Genomic DNA, 27,716 nt, shown 5'->3' on the forward strand with positions numbered 1-27,716 from the left:
TATAAACAGGTTTGTGTTGTTTTTGTAAATATAAAGGGAGTACAGGTTGAGCACAGCTGAGGCTTCCTGTAGCCCCATTTCACTTAACGTTTACACCTCATGAGTATCTGTACTGCATCGGAGAGCTATGGGATATTATCTTGAGATGTGTTATGCCTAATCATATTTGATGAGATTAAACAGATCACTCACGCTTCTAGTTGTGACAGGGCCGAGTGGAAGTTAGAAGGAGTCAAATGATCTGGAACAAAGAACATGAGCTTGTGTATCCCCCCAGATGCATCACCATGCCATTAGTCTAGATGAATGTGTACAGTCAGACACAATTCCCTTGTTTGCTGCATGAGGGCTTCCACTTTGTGAGGCAGTAGCTCTGCTGTGCGAATCAGGCCACATGCAGGTCCATGGATTGATGACTGAAACAGGGCTACCCACTGTATTTTAAACTCATTCATCCACACTGACTCACATTCTCTGTGGTGCATCTTTAAATAGCCTTCCCTGGGACTGTCTGCCTGCCAGTTGATTAATTCTATATTGCATGTGCATGTGTGTGTGCGTGAGTGTGTGCGTTTGGTTTAATTACAACAAACTTTTCTGAATTGTTTAGGTGAAATTTAAATCATGCAGGCACCCGAGAATACACAAGCCAGCCTTGTTCTGGTTAGTCTTTTGGGGCGGGGGGTAGGAGAGGGTTGAAAGAGGAGAGTTGTTGAGTGTTTGGTGGTGGGGTGTAGTACTGTACCTGTGGCATAAGGTATGCAATAAATAGCTTGCCATCTGTTTGGATTTGAACACTTGAGATTCTTCCAAGAAACTCACCGGAGACTTAATTAAAGTTGGAATATTAGGAGCGTGAGACTGACGTTCCACTAATAAAATGACAGCTAGAGGAAATTCTTGAATTAGTTTAAAACAGATATTCTTTTTTTTTTTCTTCAAAATGAAAAAAGAAAACTGTGACTGTAAGGGAAGCGTTTAACCTTGTAAATTATTCCAATCGTTTTGATGATTTTTTATGATTCTAATCTCCATTTATTAAGGACATCTGCTCTTTCCAGCAAATAGGCACATTTAATGAAGACACAGGAAATGATGTATGTTCATACAAGTAATATGTTGAATACGGAAGTGCTGCGCTGTTGGTTAAATGAGTGATTAGCCAGTTAATCGGTGGATAAAGAACAATATTTGTCATGGAAAGATGATGTGCTTTAAGTTTATTGTCTCTTAAAAAAGGGGCTACTGCTAAATAAATCAAAATAAATATTCGATATGCTTCTGAAGGCTTAATATAAATCAATGAAATAAATATTTTATCAAAAGCAACAGTGAATAACTTTTCTGAAAACTACACATAAACTATCCAGAACCATTCTCATAACCTTGTGTTGCTCAAACAATGGTTGCACCTCTGTCATTGCATACGTACTTGTATTTGTTCAAATCACTCCCATGACAAGAAAATAACTGTTAATTTTTCAGCAATTTGTTTGGGCAGGAAAATCCAAAAGCAATGCATAGTCTTTAATTTCATCAAGAGTATGGTCCTCCATACAAGAGAAGTGGGGTTTTATAAATGAAAAAATGAGAAATGTTCATATTTTTCAACTACCTAATTAAAGAACATATTGGCTATTATAAATTTTCATCTGTATATTGCATATTCTAAATTTCTTGTGCAAATTGCAACCCTGTTCTAGTAAACACATGATATTAATTAATACACTATAACATACTGCAGTTCTTACAAACTGTGGTACCTGCAGACTGCCAGCTGTCTGGATGTAGGTGGACATGAGATGTTGGCATCAGCCTCAAGGTCCTCCTCTCCCTTCCCCAGTTGTTCTTTTTTCGGTTTAAGCAATAATACAATAGGACATCAGATTGGATGATTTATTTTTATTTTACACTTAGCTTTCTATTTTTAAGTCGGGATTTTAATTAACCATGTTGTAATGATGGCAGAACGCGGAGGACATTAAGTTGTGAATGATCTTCAGAGAGTGTGAAATTGGGTGGTTAAGTCAGAAAAGCTTTAATTGTACAGATAGCGATTTAGAGTGGAGACTATTTTAACTGAAGTACTGTATCTATTGTTTATTTAGAAGCTGTGCAGCCGTACAGAATGCCATTAGTTTTTCTGACTAATGACCCAGCAATCAATTTTACATTTTTAATTTTAGGTTGTTTTTTAGGATGCACAAAATCACGGTTATCAATTTGCTCCTTGTTGTCAAATCCACCAGCACAATAAAACTTTCGAAAGTTTCCTACAAGGAATACATTCGTATGAAAAAGAAAGTGCACAATTTTTAAACTCTTATGTATCGGGATGTTAAATAAATAAATAAATAAATCATCTGGTCTTTACCAGGTTAAGCATAACTTTACTGTTTTCATAGGAATGAAGGGGTTAAGTACTGATCATCAGCAAGTGTGACCACTTCTATAATAGCAGAAGTTTTGGCACTTTGCTGGGATGGGTTATAAGACCATTTCGATACTATTTAAGGTCCATCATTCTACAGTAATAAAAAATAATTCACAACTAGAAAACATTCAAGACAGTTGCCAGTCTTCCCAAGACTGGATGCTCATCCCAATGTGAGACAATGCAATAAAGAGGATACTGCAATCCCCAATAAATCCCCAGTAGCTACATTTCAGACTGTACAGGCCCCAATTAGTATGTCAAAGTTCATGATACTAAGGTTAGAAAAAGGCTGTAAGTATGGCTTGTTTGGAACAGTTGGCTGGAGAAAGAGGGACATGGGAACATGACTTTGGTTTGCAAATTACCATCTGAACAAGACTTGTAGGGCAAGGTCGTCTGAACTGTGACCAAAGTAGAGCTTTTTGGCTATAATGCACAGCTCCACATTTGAAAAGAACAATACACAGAATATTAGCATTAACACTTCATACAAACTATCAACCACAGTAGTATACGGCTGACTTGGGTGTGTTTTGCAGCCAAAGGACCTGGGCACCTTGCAATCATTGAGTCAATCATGAATTCTTCTGTATATCAGAGTATTCCAGAGTAAAATGTGAGAATCGGGTTATGTAACAGACCACAACCCTAATGAAATGACCTGGTGAGAGCTTCACAAAAATAAACACAATGAACTAAAGTAATGCTGTAAAAAAGAATGGGTCAAAATACCTTTATAAATGATATAAATCTTTTAAATAAACATTTCCTCAAATATAGTGATGCCTAATTTGTAAGAGACTGACAAAATCATGCAGAAAACTACTGATAACCATGGTTCTACTAATTCAAGTATCGCTTCTGCATCTTATCGCAGTTTTTGTTAAATAAGTGGTGATACAATGTAATATGTCATGTATTTTTTATTTATCTGAGCTTGTGTTTGAATAATTTTACAACTTAATAAGGGCCAGGTTTTTAGAATAGAAAGATGGTATACTATCTTTTTCACATGACTGTGTTTCTCATATTTCCACTAGACGGTGCCTTAATGGAAGGGAGTAATCATGGAAAAAGACATCTGCTACAAATCTGGATCTGTATCAATGCATTTTGCAAAGATAAATAATACCTGAGACTTGGTCGGGAGGCAGCCTAGTACATTTTAAGTGTGTAACATAGCTTGTTTTGATTTACAAAGTGGTAGGTGCTAAATAGCGCATACAAAATGAGTGGAAGGACCAATGAGATATCTAAAGCTTAAATACTTCCAGAGTAGCAAACCAGTTGTCTTTATGATGCCAGTCAGCTTGATGGTGGGCCTCAGGGATTACTCCAGACAGACAGCTCAGTAAGACAATTGATTAAATAGTAGTGAGAAGAGAGAAAATGTTTAATTCAGCCATATTTAGTATTCATGGGATGAAGAGCCATACAAGAGTTCACCTTGAGGGGTCATCAGGAGAGCAGGTCCAGAATCCCAAAGAGCAGCTAGGCCAAGTTTCCACATAACATTTGAAAACACAACTGATTGTGTTTTTAATTACTTTGATTATCAAGTTTACTTTAGCTGAATTGAAAATGGTAATGCAACACGCACTGAATTGACAAACTGATATGCTGTGAAAAGGAGATCAGTTGTGCAGCTCTTGTGACATTGTGACAGATTTACCAGAATAAGAAGTGCTGAACCTCAAGCAGAGGATATAAATTAATATTTCGCACATATTTAACCTCTTTCATCATTACAGAAAACTTAAGCATTCAGAAATATACCATCGATTATCTTACAAAAATCTAGTGAAAGACTACCCAAATAATTTAAGTATATTTTAGTAACTATAATTCACCGCTTATTGCATCACATTTATAATATCACAGTAAAACTAATGTTAAGGAAAGCACAGTATGTGTCACGCTGCATGTGAATAGTGGATAGTGTATACAGAACAATGTAGTATGACACCGCTATGGTGTACATCTGTTTTCAATACTGCAAAGACTCATAAGCAAAAGTTTGGAAATTTTTTACTTCTAAACCTTCTGTTCGGTGTTTTCTGCCTCACACAATTTAAAAGAATACTATTTCTACTCGCCTGACTCCTGTGAAAGAGTGCCAGCTACAGACATGATGAAATCCCTGTGTTAAAATACCAAACCATGACGTTAAAAACTAATTCAATTATATGCATGACCAGTTCAATAGACCTACAGAATTGAGTTATTGTCTGAAATGATGGGAAAAAAGAAAAATACTAGTAAATCATGAGTGAATGAAGTGTAAAGTAAAAATTATTTTCACAAAGAGTTGCCAAAAAAGGCTTCAAGAACAAGGCATAATGGTTACTGCAGTAATCTTCCAAGCTATTTGCTCTTCATCAACAAGAGGTGCATAATGTGAATCTTCAAAGGTATTTTATCATTGCTATAGTGGCTATAGTGAAGAGGAAAACAGTGTAGGGGTGAGGTAGGGCCGAAAACAGCATAGTGGAAGCTTTTTTGAAGTCTAGTGTATATACATACAGAAGGCATCTGTTGTATAACTTCTCTGAATCATAATAAAAAAGCATTAGGCACTGCTTTGAAGGAATAAACATTAAAAATGCCAACAATATTCTTGTTTCTTACTGAATAGGCAGAATTATTAAAATTAAGGCCAGATTTTTTGGGGTTTCGATTGACAGCTCATTGCATCAAACGTGGGATTTGAATGTATCAGTGAAAAGTCAATATGAGTGTTAAGCTTCATGATGAGAACCAGGAGATTCCAGAAATCTTGTCTGAGGGTATGAGAGTCTTCAAAAGCAACACTGATTGATTTTAAGGTTAAAAGTCTGATCATGATTCAGCTTGTAAGCGTCGCATTAGAGATAAAAGTACACAGCCATCTCACCAGTAATCTTTGCCATTTAGTTAGAGTCTACCTGCCATTTATTTAATGTGGAAAGCATTAATGCCACAGAAGAATAAAACTCTATGAGGAAAGTAAGTGGAGGGAAATAAATGCCACCATCGTCCCAGCCTTCACCACCTTTGTGTCTGCAGTTTTGTGACACTGATGTTAGAGTCGCAGAGGCTCCAGAGAAAGGAAAGTGCCCAATAAATTTGCAGATCTGAAGAACTTTGATCTCTTGAACTGTCTCCTTTACCATCCATCCATTTAATGCCTTTTATCTTGGTCCAGGTTATGGGGGCAGCAGTTTAAGCAGACACTAACACCTCTTTCTCCCCAGCCATCTCCATCGGCTCTTCCGAGGTTACACCAAGGCATTCCCAAGCCAGCTGTGAGATGTAATCTCTTCAGCGTGTGCTGGGTTCCCCCAGTAGGATATAAAACACATCACTTAGGTGTGATCACCTTACCGTAATGTATTCCTTTCATCCATCTATTTACTTCTGCTTATTCATTTCAGGGTCAGTCGGGGGCTGGAGCCTATCCCAGCTATCATAGGGCAAGAGGCAAGGTGCACACTGGACAGGTCACAAGTCTGTCTCAGCACTTTTCCTTTCAGTTGATATCACTTCAATTTTATTTATAAAGCATTAATTCTAAGTTGTTTCCTCAAGGTGTTTTAAACTGTAGAAGAGAAAAATCCAAAAATCTGACAATCCCCTATGAGCAAATGCTTTTCGACATTGAGAAAGAAAAGCTCCCTGGCAGAACGGGACTCAGTGAGGGGCAGCCATGTGCGTTGATCGGTTAGATGTGAGAGGAAAGAGAAAAGAAAAAAGGCGAGCTTAGCTAGGCAAGGATGAAACACAAACTATGAAAGCAGATAAAAGTTAGGGACATGCATTAGTGGAACGTAAACACATCAGAAGTGAACTGTGTATCACAAGTCCCAACAAGTTCCCTATGCAGCCTGAGCCTAGAACAGCATAACTAAGAGATGGTTCGCTGTCACCTGATCCAGCCCTTCCTATAAGCTTTATCAAAAAGGAAAGGGTGAAGCCAAAGTGGGAGTTGGCCCACAGGAGAGTTGTCTAATAGCTGAAAGACATCCCTCCCATTCTACTTTTAATACTCTAGCAACCATAAGAAAGCCTGCAGTCTGAGAGCAAAGTGCCGTAGTGGGATAACATGATGCTGGGGTCTTTAGGACATAATGCAGCCTGATAATTCAGGGCTTTACATGTGAGAAGGAGGATTTTAAATTCAATTCTGAATTCAACAGGGAGCTAATGTAGATAAGCTAATATGCGAGAAATGTGATCTTTTTTCCAGTCTCCGTCAGTACTCTCGCTGTAGCATTTTTGGATCAACTGAAGGCATTTCTCCCAGCTCTTAGAACAGCCTGATTAGAAGAAATTACATAAACCGAGTTGAGAAGTAACAAATTCAGCATCACTATGAGATGGGATGATTCTAATATCAGCAATACTGTGCAGATGAAATAATGCAGTCTTCCATATTTATTTAGTGTGCACATTGCAGGACATATCCTTGTCAAAAATGCCTCCAAGGTTCCTCACAGCAGAACTGGAAGCCAAGGTAATCCCATCCAGAGTAAGGATCAGGTTAGATACCATGTTTCTAAGAATTTTAGGGACAAATGAAATAATCTCAGTCCTATCTGAATGTAGAAGTAGAAAATCGCAGGTCACCCAGGTGCATTCGGGTCCACTGGGGCAATTTTTGCTATTTTGCTTTTGTGCACTGCCAGAAGTAAAATGAAGCAATCAAGGTGCCACTTAGAAGACTTTCAGCTTTAATTCAAGGCACTTGAGAAAAATATTTCCTTTATTTTATAGGCTTTACAGCAATTTAAAATTTGTAATTAAATAAGTGGACATATATAATGCATCCCATTATATTAGACAAGTTCATTTTAAATGTTGAAATTGTTTCAACATGTCAGCTGCATACTCTTTGTAGCCAATAAATGACTGAAGTTTAAAACCCACTGGAAACACAAAATGCATTTTCCTACCTTAAAATGCCTCATGCGGTATTTCTTGCAGTTTCTGCTGCTTGTTTATCAACTGAAAAGTTCCAATTTTGCCTTCAGTAATGTTTGTTTCAAATAGATTTTAAAGACTAATATTCAAAAGATCATTTTAATTTGTCCACAAGAACACTCACTCAAATTTTTAAAATGTCTATTTATTTTTGAATAAGCACTAAAAGTAAAATTAATGGTGAATGCAATAATATTGTAAAAACCCCTTGACTTTAAATCACATCTTGATTGCTTCATTTAAAAATCCTTTGTGATAGTCACAGAGGCATAATTGCAAAAATTGTGTCCTTGTCCTAAAATTAATGGACTTCACTGTAGCTACACAGTGCAGTGTGACTGTTACTGTGACAGACAGTGATATTTCCCATAGCTTTGATTCTGTACTCCTGAGACAATCTGAAATAATGACTTAGCTGTGCTGACTTGCAGCTTCAACAGTGCATTGTGTACACAAACTAGATATCTTGGCCCTTAAAGTATTTCACACAGGAAATTGCATAGTGGAGATGGCAAGCCACTTAGATCTTGATGAATCTCATATCACATGACAAGCCTAAACAACAGTCACACTCCTATGGTAATTGCTGCATAAAAGTGATGTGTGCCTCTTTCCTTGATCGTTTATGTTTTTGGTTTCATTTTTTCATAAATGTTTATCGGTGTTTGTGTTACAATTGGCCTGCCAGAGATTTACTGTATACACACCTTTTTGAACAAGTCCCCACAACATTGCTTGATGTAGGGATTTGATAATTGCAAAGCTACAATATGATATTCGCTGGATCATATACTTTTATGTGACAAAAAATTTGAACTCAAATATTTTTCAAGTTTATCACAGTTGCCTGTATCTTTATGTGCATCTAAAAATGTGCATATAGTGGTCGTTAGAAGCTTGCAAACCCTTTATAGTCTTTTTAATATATTTCATAAGTATAACCTTTAACATAATTACATTTTCACACAAGTACTGATAGCAGTCGAAGAAATTTAAGTAAATTAAAGAAATAATACATTGTTCTTATTGAGGACAATGATAAAACTTTACATATGCGTGAGCAGCAAATGTGTGAATCTCAGGTATAAGGACTTAATTTGAAGGTGAAAGTCAAGTATTCAATCAATGGGATGACAATGAGTGTAAGTTGGCACTCAGATTTATTTAAAGAACAGGGATCTATTAAAGTCTGATTCATAACACATTTTGGAAAGTGTTCAGTGACAAAAAAGGTGACTTCTGAGGACCTGAGAAAAAACATTGAATCCACAGACAGACAGATACAAATGGATGGGATTCAAGATCACCATTTCCTTTCCCAGAGTGTTCAACTATATCAAAGATCACTCTGAGAGTTCACAAAGGAATCCAAAGTGTCTCAGAGGGCAGGTTTCTCATCTATTTCACTGAATAGCAGTTAAATTCACACAGAGATTACAAAAGCTCAGTATTACAGACATAGGTGGTTACTAAACTTATTTCATATTCCAATATATGGAATAAGATGTAACAAGAGTTACATTTCCTACATAAACCATGATCCTTTGATATGACAGCAATTACATTACTTGAAGTTGTATGAAAGCCCTCCTTCTAACACCTGTTTTAGCTAAGAAATGTCAGCTTTGTTATTTGGTTTGATATGTGCATTTTTCCCATCCAGCCCTCAACCAAATGCTGGATCCTTAACTTGGTGCCCAGTCGCCAAAACACTGAGAAATCCTGCTCTATTAAACTAAAGGCCTCTTTCACATTGGCTAGGAGGAGAACAGTAAACAGAAATTGTGTGCATGGGAGCAAGGAGAACATTGCTGCCATTCTCTACTTATTAAGGATCACATGGGAGAACCAGAGGACTGTTGGAACAATAGTTTGCTGATGAATATGACCAAATTTGAACTTCGAGAAGTGTCTGAAGACAGGAAAATCCAGTTGTAGTAGAATCACAGTCTGGGCTAGGATGACTGGACATCATTGACGAAACAGTAAGATCTGGATTGCACCACTGTGAATCAAATCTCAAGAGAAAGTGGGTCACGCAGCAAGACACCGACCCATGCAATTCAGTCTCCCAAGGAATGCTTAAAGAGGAATAAAGTTAATGTTCTGGAGCAGCCAACTCAAAGTCCTGACCTTAACCAAACAGAAGTGTTATGGAAGGACATGAAGCAAGCAGTTCATGTGAGGAAACCTACTAACATATAAGATGAAGCTGCTCTGTACAAGAGACAGGCTAAAATTCCTTTAAGCTCGTGCTGATCCACAGTTACATTCAGTTGCAAAGGGGGTCCCACCAGATACTATAACCAAAGACTTAGATGATTCTGGCAGTCACAGATATGTATTAATGGATCATTTTACTCAATAAAAAGACCATGCTTAATATTTTTTATGTAAAAAATATTATTTGTGCTTCTATTTATGCTTTCTTATTCTTTAGTAATCACTGGACTGCTCTCTCTATCTACCAGTAGGTAAAAAGGTAAGGAATCTACAGGTTACTTACAGCAAGAAGGAAGTTAGTATTGACTCTGTGAACATGTATTAATGATTTGCACTAGAGCTGCAGTACAGGTCAATAACAGTTTTCCACTCCCTAAGATCTTAATTGTAACAATGAACTATTACAAATACATTTACTAAGGTTCAGCTTGCAGGTAGAAACCAATTAACCTCTGATGGAGCAGGCATGACTACGGTATGGAGCCATTTCACACTTTGGCATTCATATTTCAAGGCATAAATTTATCATGACTTTAGAACAGCAGTCATTGTCACATGTCGCGATCACGTGCTGGAACATCAAAAGCACCATTCGTCAGCTCACCTAGGAATAAGTGGGAAAGGACACTTAGTGTGTCTAACAGTAACCATACAAAGCTTTCTATTTAGCCATAAATCAAGCATTTATTGACTAATTTCCTTAGAATTAGCACATTTTCAGGTCAGTTTTTAGGATATGTCATCTGCTGTTCTGTGAGTCTACAATATACACTTTCTTTTAACATGAAAACCAAATTACTTTATTGAAACATGACTGCTTCTTACAGTAATTTGCAGTCCATACTCCATGATTCAGTCCTTTATCAAAGCTGCTGTAATGTGATTTACATCATTAGTCATAACTTTACAGTGTATAGTAATGATGCACATCCCCGCTGAATGATTCAGCGCAGAGACCTTCATATAGAGGCGCTAACTAATGAAGGATTATTAGACCCAGAGATTTATAATGTGGATCTGGATGGGGTCACTTCTTCTGATTTACAATATTCTACTGAGGATCCTGAGGAATCAGATGATGTGAATGCACCTGGAAGTCAAACTCTCTTCAACAAAGAAACAGAAGGGCTCTCTGATGAAACTTTGAAGATAAAAGTCAGAAGTCCTTGTTCCAATAGACCTCTGACAGGAGTGAATATACACTGTGAGAACAAAAGAACCCATAAAATCAGCAGGGGCAGAAAAGGGACTGTCAAAAGAAGCAGCACAAAGACTGTAAAATGAACCAGCATCTCACAGGACAATGGAGGCTTGGGACTAAAATCAAGGTGAGGAACTCCTGCTCGTGGCTGCCTCTAGATTTAGTATCTGTTCAACACATAATATTTCAGATGTTATTTGGAAAAAAATCACAAATGGAGATTGTAAAGGACTTTGTGATGTTTTGGCTGCTTTAATTTGTGTTCAAATGCAGATACAACCCCTCCGTTTTTACAGCACTCCATACTGTCTGAGCTTGTAAATCACAGTAGTCAGTTTTCACATAAGTAACAAGTGAACACCAATTAATTCAAATAATTGCTTTACTATTCCAGCTTTTTTTCTCATGCTTTTAGACAGAAGTTAGGATTTTAAACATGTTTAGGAAGTTAAGATATTACTGTTTCCATGTTTCCCCAATTTAATTATGTTATGCTGCCATCTGCTGGACAGTGTAGACCAACAGAGTCTGCAAGTGCAATCTGCATGTATCTAAACATCAACTTTGTCTTCAATTTGTATTATTTCCTTTCAGCGTAGAACTGTGCACTGAACCAGACTTAATCATACCTTTTATTGTTAGTTTTAATACTAAATTAATCACAGGAATTACTAAAAGTACATGTCTCACTTGTAATATAACTTTGGCAATCTAACTTCCTAAATTAAATTACTCTGTGTTCAGACTCGTTTGAAGACTTTACATTCTTCTGTATTTCTTTATTATTATGTGATAAAAATGGTGAATTGATACCTTTTAAAGGCTGTATCTAAGGAGTGCACTTTGCATCAAAAAAAGAAAAGAAAAAGAAAATCAAGAATATCCATTAATATCATAATACGTTAGACACAACTCCAGAGGGGAATCAACAAAGAGAACTTGTTTGTTTTTTTTCATCCAAGGCTTGGTGGGGGAGAAATTAAGATTAATGATAAATAACCACACGTTTTAATTGCCAGTGTATAATCCACAGCAACGCATAATTTATCTAACAACTAATCATTCAAAGAAAATTGGAGAAAGAATTTCCATGCTTATGATATCTATAATTCATAAAAAGAAAATCAACAGATTTAAAAAAACAGATATCCAACATTTTGTTGACAATGTTGTTCAATTATTAAAATGTTATCAAACCTGAAAATCCTATAATAGCCCAGTAGTAATAACACACTGGTGCCATTTGAGAAAAGAAACACCTGGGGCAATTCGTGATATGCAGGAGTATTAAAATTGCAAATATAACTAAAGTCCTTGAGGAAACTCTCAGATAAACATCTTTTTTCTTCCTTCTTTTGATAAAATGTGCCTATTAAAAAAAAAGAAGAAGAAAGAAATGAAAACTGTTCCTCAAAATTGCAGAAATGTTCTTTCTGCTTTTTATTCCAGTGAATTTTGCAGGTATGACAACTTTGAAACTCCAAAAGTTAGTTAGTTAATTTGTTTCATTTTATCAGCTTATTCCATTCCCATTTCATTTAAAAGTTATTTTCAGAATAAGTAATTTCAGTGACAAGGCACCAGTACAAAAACTGGTGCCTTGTCCATTATCTCGGTCTGACTACTACCTCCCTTCAATGCCAAAATACATCTGAAAGACTTCACAACAGCCTTTCTCATTCAAGAACTGGTAGAGCTGCCCAAGGTCCATGTGATTGCCTCTGTTTCCATGGGGGTCAAACATTGCTTCTTCAAAGCCTGTAAATTTGCGCAGGGAGTCTATATGTTCAACAAGCCTGCTGTCCTCACTCTGACAATCAAGGGAAATATCCTCTCTGTGTCGAATCATGATCTTCTTCCATGTCAAAACCTTCACTCTGTGAAATAGGGGAATAAGATTGGAAAAATATTAAACCTGGCACCTCAGCAGGCTTCTGGCTGTGATTAAGTCATCCCCAAAAAACCCAAATCAACAGGCAAGGTACCTGGACCAGAAATCCTCGCAGGCAGATTGAGGACCTTCCACACACACAATACCAGGTTTCCCAGGCATGCTAAATCCTGACAGGCCCAGCTCCTTTGACCAATCCAAGATGTTCTTCCTTTTCGACTTGTTGTAAATGTGGTGACTGTAGATCCACAGCCGGCTGAACACTTCAGGCATCCGAGGTGAGGCAGACTCCTTCTTAGGAGCTGGGGCTTCTAATAAGCTCTTATCAATAAAAAGCTGGAGGTTGTCTTTCACCCATTCAACAGCAGAGAGCACACATATTTCCCCCTGGCAGTTTTCCATGAGGTATGCATTAAGAAGTGCCTGGAGCTGTGTCTGCTGGGCCCTACTGAGACCAGAACACCTGAAGCAAGAATAACACATGTTCTAAGAAGGTTTCAAAGAACATTTAAGTCACTTGGCACTGGGAATTTCCATATCTGGGAGCAATGACAGCACAGCTTCAGGAGGTTCAGCGCTATTAATTAAAGTGACTAATGATACACTTTAAACAAATTAGAGGCACCGTTTCTTCCACTTACTGCTGTGGCTGTGTTATTGTTACACAAATTAAATTTTCTTTCATTCAAAACTATATTTAAAGGCAACACTGTGAATGCTATCTGTGCTCATCCAGGCTGCGCTTCCTATATGGTAGAAAAACCTGGGCCACTAGTATTCTATTCACTATACTATTGTTTTCGCTCTCTCTCGCTTTTTTTTAACAAGTCTGTACACAGGCAGGTGAGACTCTCCTGAGTGAGCTCCCTAACTATTTTCCTTTATGTTAGGAGTTCAAATGAGGATAATCGCTTACCGGACTGTTATTTCTGGTAACACACTAGGATATTCAGATGGGTAAGCACAGGACAGAATGAACACCGTCTGTGTGGGGAAAAAACATGAGAAATTAAACTAAATAATGATTTTTTAAAAAATTATATATAATGACAGATTAGTTACCCCCTCTGTGTTCGCAGAGTCCAGCTTTTGTTTGATGAGAAACTGGGGTCTGGACGGTGGAGGGCCGCCTGTTGAAGCTGAGCCCTCCACGTAGTCCCTGAGCTCGGCTAGTGCCAGCTGGTCAGTGAACTCCAGCTCCTCCACGGTGGGGAACATGCTGGTTAGCAGCTCTATCTCTGCAAGCTGAGACTCAGCCCACTCCAAGTAAGACATGCTGCTTTAGTCGAGAACTAAAATAGTCAATCTTTTCTAATGTTCATTTAAAAAGTTACCAGTTACACCGTTTTCTGGTACGTCCAAAAATATGACTCACTTATGCTAACACATACCATGTTTCCGGGCGTAAACCAGCCTCTAAAATTGATTTCGTTACAGAACAGTATGAAATCTGAAAACAAAATAGTATTTTTATGTATACAGTATAGACATACAGAGGCAGTTTACCACTGTCTAGTGTCCCGCAACGTCTAATAATGAAGTTTTGTTTGAACTCGGACTCTTTTGGCCGACGCACGCAGGAAACACACGGCAGCAGAAACAGCGGCCCCATCACATTTTGTTCCTTTGCATGTGTCAGCTGGGATTTTTTTTTCCTGCCAAATCACTGGAGTTATTTTTGCGTGTTCTAAACTTTGCGAATCAACGTATTTACACTAAAGCTCGCGATTTATTTCTCCAGTCAACAGTCTAACGTAAATATGTCCGAATTAGAGAAGTCAGGAATAGAAAGTAAACGAAACTGAAGACGATTAGGGTTTTAGGCTCGGTTTGTCACAGTAAGTTGAATGGCCCATGAGGGTGATGATTAAATTTAACGATATATTTCTTATTGTGTGTGTTTTTTTTAACAGAATTTGCCGTCACTGAACTCTATTAGCAGCATTATAATCTCATGTAGGTATTAGCCAAAGCTAGCCTTCTGTTTCACTTGAGTGCTGTGTTCGATTCCCATCTCTAAAGGTGAAAATGGGAAAGAAGAGGGGAAAGGACAAGACCTCCAAGGAGGATGATGAGCTTGACCTGACAGGTAAAGAATATTTCATCATCTTTCATGTCATGCAACAACCTGTGGAAAGCCTAGTGTGAGACTTCCTTTTCATTTAAATCTTTATTGTCACAGCTCCATCCTGCAGGCATATTAAAAAGGGAACAGACCAAACTCTCCTCAAGAAACTTTCTGGTACCTCAGATTGGACGAGTTGTCAGGATTGTAAGCAGGAAGAAAATAAAGAAAATATCAACAACCATCTGCCACAGGAGGCTGAGGAAGAACAAGAAACAGGATTGTGGATGTGCTTGAAATGCGGCCATAGAGTGAGATTTATTTTTTTTTGTACCTATTTGTCATTGGGTTTAAAATGGCGTGCATTTTTTCTAAATGCATCTTTTCCACTAGGGATGTGGACGGAATTCTGAGAATCAGCATGCCATCAAACATTATGAAACTCCCCGGTCTGATCCACACTGCTTGGTGGTCAGCTTGGACAACTTTAGTGTGTGGTGAGCATTTTATGTTGTTTTGCTAATCATAGGCCTCTACATCAAGTTTGAAATGAGAATAATATGTTTTTGGTTTTTCGCAGGTGTTATATATGTGATGATGAAGTCCATTACTCCAGAACAGGGCATTTGGCTCAGCTAGTAACCAACCTGAAAAAGCAAACATCTTCAGATTCTATAAAACGACCACAGAAACGTAGGTACCACTGGGGAAGTCTAACACGCACATACATTAGACTGCTTCTAACCATGTCAACCCTGTTTGCTTTCTTTAGGGGTCAAGGAGGAAGATGCCTTGATGGAAGCTAAACAGAAGGCGGAGACTGTAAAAGAAGATGAAAATGAGGACAAGGAGGACAAGGAAAACAAAGAAAACGGGGATCACCAAAAGAAAAACACAAAGAAAGAGACTGTTGGGAAATCTCAGAAGAAGAGCACAACTGAAGAGCATTGTGGTGTTTCAGTAAAGGGTCTGAGCAATCTGGGAAACACCTGCTTTTTCAATGCAGTCATCCAGGTAAGACTGATCCTTACAGGATGCCGGTCTTGAGTTCAGTGAGAGTTATTACTGATTGCTATCGTTTTCTTTTCCAGAATCTGTCTCAAACACAACTCTTAAGACAGACTCTCGACAAAGTGACAGAAGAGAAAAGTCTCAACATTAAACCCGGTGCTTCCTTAGATCTGGTGTGTTTTCCCCACTTAATAGAGTAGTTATGTTCCTCTACTCATTACTATTTATAACTAACTTTCTTTATTATGATTACAGGAGCCTATAGAAGTGCAGTTAGACGGTCCCGGATCTCTGACTTTGGCTATGTATCACCTACTCTGTGAGATTCAGGAATCGAAGAAGAGTGTAGTAACACCACGGGAGCTGTTCACACAAGTTTGTAGAAAGTAAGAATGACTTTAGTTTTATGTTAAAAGTCAACTTTAAAATGTGCTTAAAAGTATAGCTCCCAGCATTAGTGCAAGTGGGGCTCATCATTCATCTTATCTGTGCAGGGCTGCCAGGTTCAAAGGATTTCAGCAGCAAGATAGCCAGGAGTTGCTGCGCTACCTGTTGGATGGCATGAGAGCCGAGGAGCACAATGTGTGTACTGAGTTTGAAACAGATGTCCCCATATTTAAGTCTGATAGATTTCTACTAAAATGAGAACTGTGGCTCTCCAGAGGGCTATATGTTACATTGCAATAGATTGGTTTGACAGCAGAACACTGCTATAGTGAGTTGTTTTATGTGGCGGCATTAAATGTAAGAAATTGTGTTTTAAAAACATTTTCTGTGTCCTATTTAATGACCTTATAATTCTTCTTCTCAGACAGTTGGTTAATTTTCTGTGTGCAGAGGTTTTAACAGGAGCAAATTTTAAGGGTAAAGGCCCTAAAATTAAGGTTTTGTGAAGAATGGATGTCTCCATCTTGTGGTTAATCAAAGGTATCTTTCATCTTTTGAATATTACGGTTGTATCTGTGTTAACAGAGAATAAGCTCAGGAATAATGGACAAATTGAAACAATCTAGAGAAGGCACAGATGGAGAGCTGAAAACGCTACTAAAAGGCAAGTAATGCTGCTATGAATTATTAATCGGTGTTAAACAAAAGTACGTTGCTAAAGTTTTTGCACAGTAGCTTTTCTTTGAGAAATGTGGCTCTGACGTTTAATTTCTTCTTTCAGAGTATGAGAAAAATGGATTTCTAAAAAACTTTGTTGACCAAGTTTTTGGTGGTGAAATTACCAGCACTATTATGTGTCAGCAGTGTAGAACGGTATGTATGAAGACCAGAAAGTAAGTAAGAGAATATATCCTGATGATGTCACTCTAAAAATATCCACTTGTTCATCCTTACAGGTTTCTGTGGTCACAGAGATGTTTTTAGATCTTTCCCTTCCTGTTTCTGATGAGGTAAAGCAGGCATTTGGGTTTTTTTTTTTTTGATAGTTACTTGAGTAGTTATTTGTTAATGTCTGTATCAGTTATTGTTCCCTATTGTGGCATCCTATAGGCATATAGAAAGAAGAACCAAAAAAAGAAGACCAGTGCTTCAAGCCAGGATGACAGCAGCAGCCCTGTTCGGACTAGTGGGAATGATGACATTCCCACTGGGGCTGGCAGCAAGTACCAGCAGAAGAAAGCCAAGAAGCAAGCAAAGAAGCAGGCAAAGGTGTGTCAGTGAATGCATACTGAAGGAAGTTTCTTTTTTCTTAAACTTAATTCATTAATTAATCCAAATTAATCCATCTTGACTTTCAGCATCAAAAAAGACAGCAGAAGCTTGAGGGTAGAGCCACTTTGGACAGTCTCACCTCTCCCAGCCAGGCTGAGAGCGAACACACAGATGCTACAGCAGAGTCAAAGGACAGGGAAAACACTGATAATGAAACACTTGAAGAAGATTCACAACATCCTGCTCCAGTCAGTGTGTCTGAAGAGGACCAAAAGCCCTGCAACGCAGTGCAGGTGGAGCAGGAAAAAGAAGAGGATGAGGATTCAGCGAGTGACCCTGACTCATCAGTCAGCAACCGGTTTACTGCCTTATCAGTGGAGCAGCACTCAAAGGACAGCACCGTATGCAATGAAATGTCTAACGTGGGTCAGGGAGAAGACAAGACAGAAGAGGAAGACACACAGCTGGTGAGGAAAATGAGTAAAGTAACCTTGGATGATGCCTTTATAGAAGACACTGACGCAATGGAACAAAGCATGGAGAGTGAAGATGGAGTGATGGAGACTAAGGAATATACAGTAATAAACCAAGATCCAGAGCTGGCCTTCCACACGATGGCTGTCAGGACAATCCCAGAGAAACAGGAGTGTTCAGTGCAGTCGTGCCTTTTTCAATTCACAGAAGTAGAAACCCTCACGCAAAACAACAGTTTACTTTGTGTCACCTGCACCAAACGGCAGCTGGGGAACAACAAGTCTGGAGGTATTTAAAATGCTTCCACATCAGTACTTAGTCTGCTATTTAATGTCCTTTGCTGTAGTCTATGCACATGCAATTTTACATAGTCAAGTATCACAAATGTGTAATTTTCTTTTCTAATACCATTATTAAACTTTCTTTATACATAGTTTAGGGATCGACTAAAACCCACTGTCTTTTTTGTGCTGTGTTTAGGATCCAAGAAGAATATCTACACTGATGCCTTGAAGCAAATCCTTATCTCCTCTCCACCTTCAGTCCTTACTCTTCATTTAAAGAGATTTCAACAGGTATGCTCTGCACTGATCCAGTTCGCTGTCAGCTAAGGTTTTTATCACAGAGTTATGAGCCAAGCTTTAAAGAACATTGAACCCTTTATGGTAAGGCAATCAAGAAATCACTATTTGGATTTTAATGATGTTTTTTTACCTGTAGAATGGCTACAGTATTTGTAAGGTGAACAGACATGTCACCTTTCCTATGATACTGGATCTAGCTCCCTTCTGTGCAGTCAAATGCAAGGTAAGTATGGGAAGTAACATGTTTTATTATACTGTACAAAGACGGCTATAAGTGAATTAAATGTAGAAGCACTAACCACTAGTTGTTTTGAAACAGAATATACCAGAGGGACATAGTCAGATCTTATACGGTTTGTATGGCATCGTAGAGCACAGTGGAACAATGAGGTCAGGTCATTACACGGCCTATGTGAAAGTGCGGCCCGAGTGCCCCCAGCCCTCATCCAATGGACTTACAGACGGTGGGTGTACTCTGGCTTGAGCGTTAATAGGATAAACACTTCTAAAAATGAAATGTATAAACTCATCGTTTCCCTTCAGGAGATGCAGAGCCATCCAGAGGATCCTGGTTCCACATCAGCGACACAAGCGTTCAACCTGTGAGTGAGAGTAAAGTCCAGAGCTGCCAAGCCTACCTCCTCTTCTATGAAAGGCTCCTCTAATTGTGCATCACCACTCAGGAAATCCAAATAAACCAATGCTGCTTCAGTTTCACCTTCTAAGGGATCTCAAAGAATATTTCCGCCTGTACCTGTTCTGTCAGTGTCTGAAATTGTATGACAGTGTCTGAAATATTAAACAGGTCATTTTTATCAGTCTCATACCAGTACAGAAAACCTAGTTGGACAATGAATTGACAATATGGAACTGGAAGTCACAGTTTCAGTATATTAATGAAAGCTTGGGATAGATGATATGTAGATATATATTTTTTTCTTTTTTAAATCAATGTCATGTAATTAAATGTTGCAAAAACAAACTCCTCTCCTGTGTGCTGGTTTGTCGATACTTGCTATGAGTCTGCGCAGTAAGTGCTGCTAGCGCTTCCTTGTCCAAGCTGTCACATGACTACAGTGAAGTCAGGCTCGGAATGGCCAGAAGCATCTGTACCCTATCCCTAAATTTACTAATGGCAGTGTTATCCAGGTAGCATGGCAGGTCAGTAAACGTTTGGCTTTTTAAAGAGCATCGAGTAAAGTCACAATAGCGGAATGTTTCAGTTTCTGTTTTTTGCTAGCAAAGGATAAACACGAACTGAGCGCAGTTAAAGCTAACGGTCTGGCCTAGCCTCAAGCTTTTCCGTTTGCGGACAATTACCACTGTTATTTGTTTAGCTAAACGAATCTAATATAAGTCGTCAGTAACATAACGAACTGATCATAATTTTGGACATGCTTTTATTGCCTTTATCCACCAGGCCCAGTTGATTAACTTGGCTAAACGTGAGTCAGCATTTTAGCGTTGAACTTGGCGTACAAGTTAAAGAGTCACCGTTTAACCCACATTCCCTTGCTGTGGGGAACTATTAGTTATCGGCAAGATTAAATATTTGCGAAGTTAGATAGTTAAATATTGAGAGGCAGTCGCCTAACTTAAGGACTATGTTAGAAGTAATTTTAGCGAACGTTATAGTTATTTTTCTCTTCGTTACTTTAGTCAGATTAAAAGAAAAACACACTGGAGCATGTTTTTACATGTCGTTATACTTGTATAGGTATTAAATTCTATTTGACTAACTATTCATCAGTAATTTCCTTGAGGGAGAATTTTATTCACAATCAAGTGTTTCGCCAAGTAGCTGGTTGGATGTCTTGTACCACTTCTGCTGCCCATAACAGCAGTTTAAGTTCCTGAACCTTTACATAACTTTACATAATACTAAAGCTCCCCTTGCAATACTCAACATTGGGATTTCTCACTTTTTTTCCAACTGCATATTACGTTTAACATTGTCAGTCTGTTTTATCCAGTAAAATAAAGTTATTTCACTTCGCTTATTTTTTTCCCCACAAAATGAGATTGTTACTCATATAAACACTGTCACTAAAACGTGCAATAAATGTTACCATAAGAGGGTCTGCCGTCAGTTTTTGATTGAATTGGGTCAAGTTGGTAATTACATGCAGTCTGTTTCTGTTAATATAACACTTAACTGTGATAAATCATTGAAAGCTACTTTTTTTGCTGTCTATATAGACAGAAGCTGGCACTTAGTTATTAGATTTGTATTCCGGAATCTCCCTGTTTTATAAGAAAACTGATAAAGACTCATTTGGACTGAATGATCTGTGCAGTCCCAAATGGTCATTTTTGTGCAACACTCTCAAGCTGTGAACAACCATTTAGACATTTAGAAAAAAATTAAATACAGTCACAAGGCAGCCACTGATTTATTCTTTTTTTTTTAATGTATTAGTTTATTTTTGATTGCAAGGAAGTTGCTGTCCTATTTTACTTGAGTGACTGGGCCGTTAGTTTGCTCTGAATCAGGATTTAGCTTTGCTGAGCTAAGTGTGTCCATTGTTTTTTCAGTCTTGCTGATTTATATATTCATGATTTATAAATTTGCTCGGCTAACATTATCTCGGTCATACATGAGATGAACCCTCTTGTTCATAATATTCCCAGTATTTTAATTAATTAAATAAAATATAAATATTTGGTGTCCCTGTATTGATATGCTATTGCCACACAAAATATTGTCATACTATGCATTATTCTTTTTCTTTTTTTTTCACCAAAAAAATGTGCCTTGCAGCTGTCTGTGGTTGCCTCATGATACACTGAAGGCTTTGCTAAAGACACCTTTAGTGCAAGCAATGATTAGTTGTATTGTATTCTGCTCATTTTTTAGTTATTTAATCCATAGAATGTCTGCAAACTCTTAAGAAAACATACATTCAAAGTCACGTTGACAAATTACAATTGGTCTAAAATCTGGAACGGTTTATGTCGTCATAGATGAGTTACAGTACCAACATCGGAGAACCAGAAACCCATGAATTTCTGTTATTTCAACTTAGTGTCTTTTATTTATTTATTTTTACAAATTAATTAAAATGGATGCAAAATCTAGACGAAAGAAGAAAATAATTATAGTTACTTCTGCATGATTTGGCAGATTTTTTTTTTCCAACTCAAAGAGATTTGTGTCTTGAGCTGGGAATCTTTCACTTGTTAGGCAAATGTGTAAACTGCTCCACTCTGTAGCCACTATAATATAATACACATTGATAAACTTAGAGAAATGTTTCTTGTGTAATCATGACATTTTGTTAACTCCATATGGCTCTCTTTTTTGCACAGGCTGAGCTTGTAAGAACTATGGCGCTCCAAGCTCCTCGCACATCGGTGTTCACCTTCCAGTCTGCAGTGCACAGCGCCCACGTTCTGCAGTGTCTGAATGAGCAGAGACAGCAGGACGTCCTGTGTGATGTGACGGTGGTGGTGGAAGACAGGAGTTTCCGTGCTCATTGCTCTGTCTTGGCTTCTTGCAGTGAATACTTTCACAGCAGGGTCACCAGTGTCACCAGCCAGAATCCCATCATCACCTTGCCACATGAGGTTGGTTCCTTGGGGTTCAGCCAATTTATATAGGGAAAAAACTAATATGGATGATACTGTTGAAAGTAAATGGTGGTAATGTTATACAGGCACCATTATTTTATCCCTATTATCCATGAAAAGTGTATGCATAGTTAGATTTGTTGTCTGTCCACTAGCTTCTATTACTTGGTCCATTTTGTGTCACAATGTGAGTGAAAAACAGTTTATATGCAGTGTTTGGAAAATTCAATTTAAAAAGGTCAATACAGGTACATAAGAGACCTGTTGAAACTGAATTTTTGAGCTGCCTGAGTTTCATTGTGTTTTATTATGTTTCAACAATTTATGTCTTTCTCCTGCAGGTGACCGTAGAGGGGTTTGAACCTTTGCTTCAATTTGCCTATACATCAAAGCTCCTTTTTACCAAAGAAAACATTGATGCTATTCACAGCAGTGCTGAGGTTTTAGGATTTCACAACTTGGAGTCGACATGCTTTGATTTTCTCATCCCAAAGTTTTGTGAAAGCAAAAAATCCTCACAGGAGGTCAAGCAAAAAGTCTGTTGCCAGAGCCGGGATCCTAGTGCAAGTTTTGGCTCTCGTGCAGAGAGTAGCCAACCAGAATCATGTGAGTCACACAGCTCAGTGCCTTCAGGAGGTGATGAACAAATAGACTTCCCGTCGCAGTGTCCACAGAGTGCACAAGGTCAGACAAACAGCAGGGAGGAACACTTCTGTTTGGAGAACTGTGGACCACAAATGGCCCCCTTATCTCTGGAGTTAACAGGAAATGGCATGTGCCCCATGTTGTCTCTGCCTTGCCCAAACTCTGACAAAGCAGATCATCCGTCTCAGTTTTGTGAAAAAGACATTTTAGAGATGGGAGACGTGTGCAGTCAAAGTGAGATGAGTTTGGCAGACTGCGGCTTATCTTGTGAGCTGTCAGCCTCGGGGGATGTGAATCCACCAGAACTCATTGATCCACCAGGCAGAGAAATTAAACAAACTGTTGAGACACTTGGTGCAGAAACCAATTGCATCCCTAGCTCATGTCCACTCGAGACTTCAGGGGCAGAAGATTGCAGTACTTTAATAAAACAGAGTGAGGCTCACTTTGAACAGGGAATGACAGGTGATCTTTCAAACTCTGCACTGACTACTCTAAGCCATGAAGAAGGATATGGCGAGAGAAGTCGCGTGGAGAGGGAGGTGGCTGAACATCTGGCAAAAGGATTCTGGTCCGACCTCTGCCCGTCTCAGGCTCAGCCACTTCCTGTGGATCCAGTGGAACAAAATAATCTAGCAAAAGCATCTGACTTTCACTGGCTTAAGCAGCTGGACCTGAGTGCCAGTGTAGGAGACTGTCCCTTTCTCAGGGACCTTGGAACAGGTGATGATGCAGCTACACACACCGACAGCTTGTCTCAGGCAGAGAAGAGCCCTTGTATGTCCTCCTCAATAAACTCTGCTGATGACTCAGACCTGGACACAGATGGCGATACTGAGGCCAACAACAAAAGAGCGGAAGAGGTTGTTATTATATATGTGTCTGATGTTTGGTTATTGGTAATGGAAGATAGAAAATCAAATTAATCTAAATTGTTTAACTCTAATCTTCAGGTTCAGCTTCCATTCCCAGTGCAGCAAATCTCAGTGCTGAGCCGGAGTGAATTTCAGCAGCTTCTGAAAAAACATTCATTGACCCAGGAGCAGCTGGACTTCGTCCATGACGTCCGTAGACGAAGTAAAAACCGTGTGGCTGCACAGCGGTGCCGGAAGAGAAAACTGGACAGCATATACCAGCTAGAATGTGAAATCAAAGGATTAGTAAGTTGACTCTAACATGCCTGATTTTCCAAACATACTCTTAAACATGCTATAATGTAATTTCATAAACTAGTAATATTTTTTTTTAACTTTGACATGATGACCACTGTGAACTGCAGCTTTGTGGATAACACTTCTTTCTGGCGCATCCTTACCACCTTTTTCTATCCCTTATCCACACTCGGGTCACAGGGGCAGTAGTCTAAGCAGAGCAGTCTAGTCTTCCCTCTCCCTACCATTGCTTTCCTGCTTGTCCAGGGAAACACTGAGTTGTTCCCAGGCCAGCTGAGAGAAATAATCTCACCATTGGGCACTGGGGGTGCCTCCTCCTGGTATCACATGTCCAAATCACCTCACCTAGGAGGCATCCTAGTCAGGTGCCACCTCAACTGTTCCTTTCAATGTGGAGAAGCAACAGCTCTACTCTTGTAGAGCTGTCCAAGCTCCTCATCCTGTCTATATGGGACAGCGCAGTCAGCTTTTAAAGAAAACTCATTTCACAGAGTGTATCCATTATCTTCATTCTTTCAGCCACTAACCAGAGCTCGTAACCATAGTTTAGGGTAAGAATGTAATTTGTCTGGTAAATTGACAGCTTGGGTTTTCTGCACAGCTTTCTCTTCACCACAACATATCAGTAAAGTGTCTGCATCACTGTGGACGCAACCCCTATCTGGTTACCCAGTCTCAGTCTCCAGTATTCTCTGAGCTGTGAACAAAACCCAAGATACTCCTCCAATATGGGCAGTGGTTCCTCCCAGACTCGGAGTGGGGACTCCACCCTTTTCTGGTTGAGAATCATGATTCTTGGATTTGGAGGTGTTGATTCTCATTTCTGCCGCTTCACACTTGGTCACAAATCGCTGCAGTGCAAGCTGGAGGTCACTACTTGATGAAGGCAAACACAACCACATCATTCGCAAAATGCTACCCTGAAATGCTGAGACCTACTTGGCTACGCCCAAATGATGTGTCCAAAAAACTGAACAGAATCTGTGACAAATCGGTGTCCAGCGGAGATCATCAGCCACCTGAATGAATCCGATTTTCTGCCAGTAATGCAAACAAAGCTCTCGCTGTGGTTGCACAGGGTCCGAATGGCTCATAACAACAACATAACAACAACCAGATACCAGATACCCCATACTTCCCACCTTCCCACCACCTCAGTCCTCAGTGGAGGTCAGCAGTATCCCACCCCTATTGTATCTAATGTGAGTAGAGCCCCATTAACCCCTCCTGAGTCGTCAGACCAAAAGTCTCATTTCATGGTCACATCAAACCCCTCCCACACGTTTTTTGCTTCAGCTACTGCAAGAGCTGCAGTCCACTGCTGTTACCTGTCAGCTGCATCTAGAGTTCCATAGGTCACTATCTGGTTCTTGGTTTAACACCACAACAGCAGTGCCACCTCTAGAATTTTGCTCAGGAAAGCAACCTTCTTATCCAATGAAGAAAGCCCTCAACTTTTTGGTAGTAAACCAGGGGGATACAAGCATACCTACCTCAGGCTGCCACCTCTTAGGACAGCTCCAGAGTCAAGCCCTCCTCCAGGAAACTAGTTCTAGAGCCTGAGCTATGTGTTGAGCCAAGCCGGCTATATTTAGACTGTATCTCAACACCTTGTGCACCAGCTTAGGCCCCTTCCCCACCAGAGAAGCAACATTCTGTGTACCAAAAGCTAGCTTTGGAAGCTGGGGATAGGACTGCCAGAACCTTCGCCCCAATCTGAATGGCACTGAACCCTGTCCTCAAGTGCAGCAACCAGGCACTCACCCTCTAGCTTCAAGGTTGTACCCAGGTAATCCTGTCCCGGGCAGGATAACTGGAACCTTGATTTCTTCATCATCATAGGAGTTCTTGTCCACTTTATATAACATAAATGGCTGTAAGTAGGGTGGTAAAAGTAACTGAATGTATCCTGTTTTATTGAAATAACTTTAATAATGAGTGGTAGAGATAGGTTTATAAATTGAACTGACTGGACTAGTATATTAAAATACTATAGAGAGAATATGAGAAATTTTGGTTAAATGTTTGCTACCAGCTCCACTGATTGATGTCTTTTTATGTATTTTATTAAGTGCTAATTAGCTAGCCTCAGCTCATGTTGATTATGTCATTCCTTGGAACTCCAGCTGCAGCTAGCAGTGGTACACCTTGCTCTCTTCATAAGAACTTGCTGCAGGTTTCTCAGCTTTGCAGTATGTATCCCAGAGAGCAGAAAATGCTAGCTAGCCTGCAGGTAGGGAAACAAGAGGTGGTACTCGTTAGTAGTAACTGGGCTTTCAAAAAAATTGTACAGTTAAATTGTAGATGAAATGAACCAAATGCATTATTAAAAGGTCAAAAATGAGTGAGCTTTACTGTTATCCTCCCCACAGAAAAGTGAGAAAGAGCGGCTGCTCCAGGAGCAAACAGAACTGAAGCAAAACCTTGAGGACATGCAGCAGAGCCTTTGTGGCCTGTGTAAAAGTGTTGAATCTTGCTCTGATCAGGACCAGTTACAGATTCTTTCCAGATTCTCCTCGCAAGACATTCCCATCCCTTCTCCCAACATTGTTCCAGCAATTGAATTGGTAAGTTCAGAGTGTGAGCAGAGCGGGCAAACTGTACATACAGTTCAAGTCGCTGAGCCGCAGGCCGGCACAGAGGACACGGGCTGCCCTGTTCCTACATCTCTGCTCAGTGCCTGTCTGGATATGAACAGCAGCTTATAGTAACTGGACTTAAACTACACGGTCACTTGTAATCATGCAGGCCCACAGGTCAAAGGGTGAAACTTGGTTCTATATTGTAATCCTCTTTTGGGATAGACATGCTTTCCTGTGTGTTTCACTAAATAATTGTCTGCCTGGTAGAGGCAACTATCATGTCAGGCGTTTTCTTTGCTGTACTTCTAGTCTTCATTTTACTGTAGCAAAAAAATTAACCAGTATTCATTGTTTTGAAGGTGCAGGCAATTTTCAGGTAGTTCCTAAAAGTTTCCATTTGAAAATTAGGAGGATAAAAGTAGGTTTGCTTTTCTCAGGGAAGCTCATAACCTGACTGTATTTTGAATCATGCTGCGCACCCAAACAGGTATGAAAAAGATGTTTTATTTTACGCTAATTAGTCTGTTGTTTTAATCTTAACACATACTGTATTAATATTTACAACTATGCTATTTCTTTGATTAAATAGGCATAGAACTAATTGAATCTTTTCCAGTAGACTAACAAATTTACACAGCTAACCTAACTTTTCAACAGCATTATTTGAATACTAATGTATTTTAAACTCTAGTAGGTCTAAAAGTGTTACAAGGGAACATAAGAAGTTATTTCATTTTATGCAAAATGTGCCTTATGCAATTGTGTAATATGGATTCAAAAAGATGAGGGCATCTTTGTCTATGCTTGTTTCAAGCACTATTGCACATTAACCCAGAGCTAATATTGATGGCATTGTGTTACATGTTATTTTGTCTGCATGTTCAGTATTTTTATTAAATGCTTTTATGGATTACAAATTTAAATAAACAACACTTTGTTATCATTCATTGTTTTATTTCAACTTCCAATCTTTGGTTGTGTGCGCTACCAGAGTTTGGCCAGTAGATGGAAGTATAACTCTACCTCACCAGATGAGACAGACGTGACTAGAGTAACATAAGAGGCTCAGACTAGACCTTCAGGGAGGGTAACTGCACACTGAACTCTAAATAAGGGAAGGCAAGGAGTTTGTGCTAATCCACCTGACAGAAAAATGTGCAATTTCCTGTTATCTCATCATGTATTAAACAAAACTTATTTAATTGAGTAAATGAAAACCCAGTAACAAACCCGGGTTTAAAAA

The 27,716-nt window shown here is 39.0% G+C and overlaps 3 protein-coding genes across 5 annotated transcripts; 2 read left to right on the plus strand and 1 right to left on the minus strand.

The window, feature by feature from the left end:
- Positions 1-11,049: 11,049 nt before the first annotated feature.
- On the minus strand, positions 11,050-14,225 carry rwdd2b (RWD domain containing 2B). The gene is made up of 4 exons (XM_040037570.1): positions 13,774-14,225; positions 13,628-13,695; positions 12,806-13,174; positions 11,050-12,697 (listed from the first exon to the last, which is right to left on the minus strand). The coding sequence occupies exons 1-4, from the start codon at positions 13,984-13,986 to the stop codon at positions 12,445-12,447; spliced, it is 903 nt and encodes a 300-aa protein (XP_039893504.1). The 5' UTR covers positions 13,987-14,225; the 3' UTR covers positions 11,050-12,444.
- usp16 (ubiquitin specific peptidase 16) lies at positions 13,867-19,486 on the plus strand. 3 transcript variants are annotated; one of them, XM_040037567.1, is made up of 18 exons: positions 13,867-13,977; positions 14,734-14,800; positions 14,894-15,087; positions 15,170-15,273; positions 15,357-15,469; positions 15,549-15,790; positions 15,868-15,960; positions 16,043-16,173; positions 16,282-16,369; positions 16,760-16,838; positions 16,956-17,047; positions 17,131-17,184; positions 17,285-17,443; positions 17,533-18,208; positions 18,401-18,495; positions 18,641-18,727; positions 18,824-18,968; positions 19,048-19,486. In XM_040037567.1, the coding sequence occupies exons 2-18, from the start codon at positions 14,740-14,742 to the stop codon at positions 19,167-19,169; spliced, it is 2,535 nt and encodes an 844-aa protein (XP_039893501.1). In that variant the 5' UTR covers positions 13,867-13,977; positions 14,734-14,739; the 3' UTR covers positions 19,170-19,486. The 3 variants fall into 3 exon arrangements, with proteins under 3 accessions (XP_039893501.1, XP_039893499.1, XP_039893500.1); XM_040037565.1 differs by lacking the exon at positions 13,867-13,977 and adding an exon at positions 14,325-14,549; XM_040037566.1 differs by lacking the exon at positions 13,867-13,977 and having other exon boundaries at positions 14,584-14,800.
- A 54-nt stretch (positions 19,487-19,540) lies between these two features.
- LOC120737090 (transcription regulator protein BACH1-like) lies at positions 19,541-27,416 on the plus strand. Its single transcript, XM_040037568.1, has 5 exons — positions 19,541-19,665; positions 21,814-22,071; positions 22,416-23,582; positions 23,673-23,879; positions 26,264-27,416. Exons 2-5 carry the CDS (start codon positions 21,832-21,834, stop codon positions 26,597-26,599), a joined length of 1,950 nt encoding a protein of 649 aa, XP_039893502.1. The 5' UTR covers positions 19,541-19,665; positions 21,814-21,831; the 3' UTR covers positions 26,600-27,416.
- Positions 27,417-27,716: the final 300 nt, after the last annotated feature.

Source organism: Simochromis diagramma, unplaced genomic scaffold (assembly GCF_900408965.1).
Source record: "Simochromis diagramma unplaced genomic scaffold, fSimDia1.1 OVJJ01000463.1, whole genome shotgun sequence".
NCBI lineage: Eukaryota > Metazoa > Chordata > Actinopteri > Cichliformes > Cichlidae > Simochromis > Simochromis diagramma.

Excerpts from the sequence above, each read along its gene's own strand:
- LOC120737090 (XM_040037568.1), top strand. The coding sequence starts at position 21,832 with ATGGCGCTCCAAGCTCCTCGCACATCGGTGTTCACCTTCCAGTCTGCA. Across the intron at positions 22,072-22,415 it reads TCATCACCTTGCCACATGAG|GTGACCGTAGAGGGGTTTGA; the intron begins GTTGGTTCCTTG and ends TTTCTCCTGCAG. Across the intron at positions 23,583-23,672 it reads ACAACAAAAGAGCGGAAGAG|GTTCAGCTTCCATTCCCAGT; the intron begins GTTGTTATTATA and ends TCTAATCTTCAG.
- usp16 (XM_040037567.1), top strand. The coding sequence starts at position 14,740 with ATGGGAAAGAAGAGGGGAAAGGACAAGACCTCCAAGGAGGATGATGAG. Across the intron at positions 15,088-15,169 it reads GCTTGAAATGCGGCCATAGA|GGATGTGGACGGAATTCTGA; the intron begins GTGAGATTTATT and ends CTTTTCCACTAG. Across the intron at positions 15,470-15,548 it reads TATAAAACGACCACAGAAAC|GGGTCAAGGAGGAAGATGCC; the intron begins GTAGGTACCACT and ends TGCTTTCTTTAG.
- rwdd2b (XM_040037570.1), bottom strand. The coding sequence starts at position 13,986 with ATGTCTTACTTGGAGTGGGCTGAGTCTCAGCTTGCAGAGATAGAGCTG. Across the intron at positions 13,696-13,773 it reads ACTCTGCGAACACAGAGGGG|ACGGTGTTCATTCTGTCCTG; the intron begins GTAACTAATCTG and ends TTCCCCACACAG. Across the intron at positions 12,698-12,805 it reads TGCGAGGATTTCTGGTCCAG|AGTGAAGGTTTTGACATGGA; the intron begins GTACCTTGCCTG and ends CCTATTTCACAG.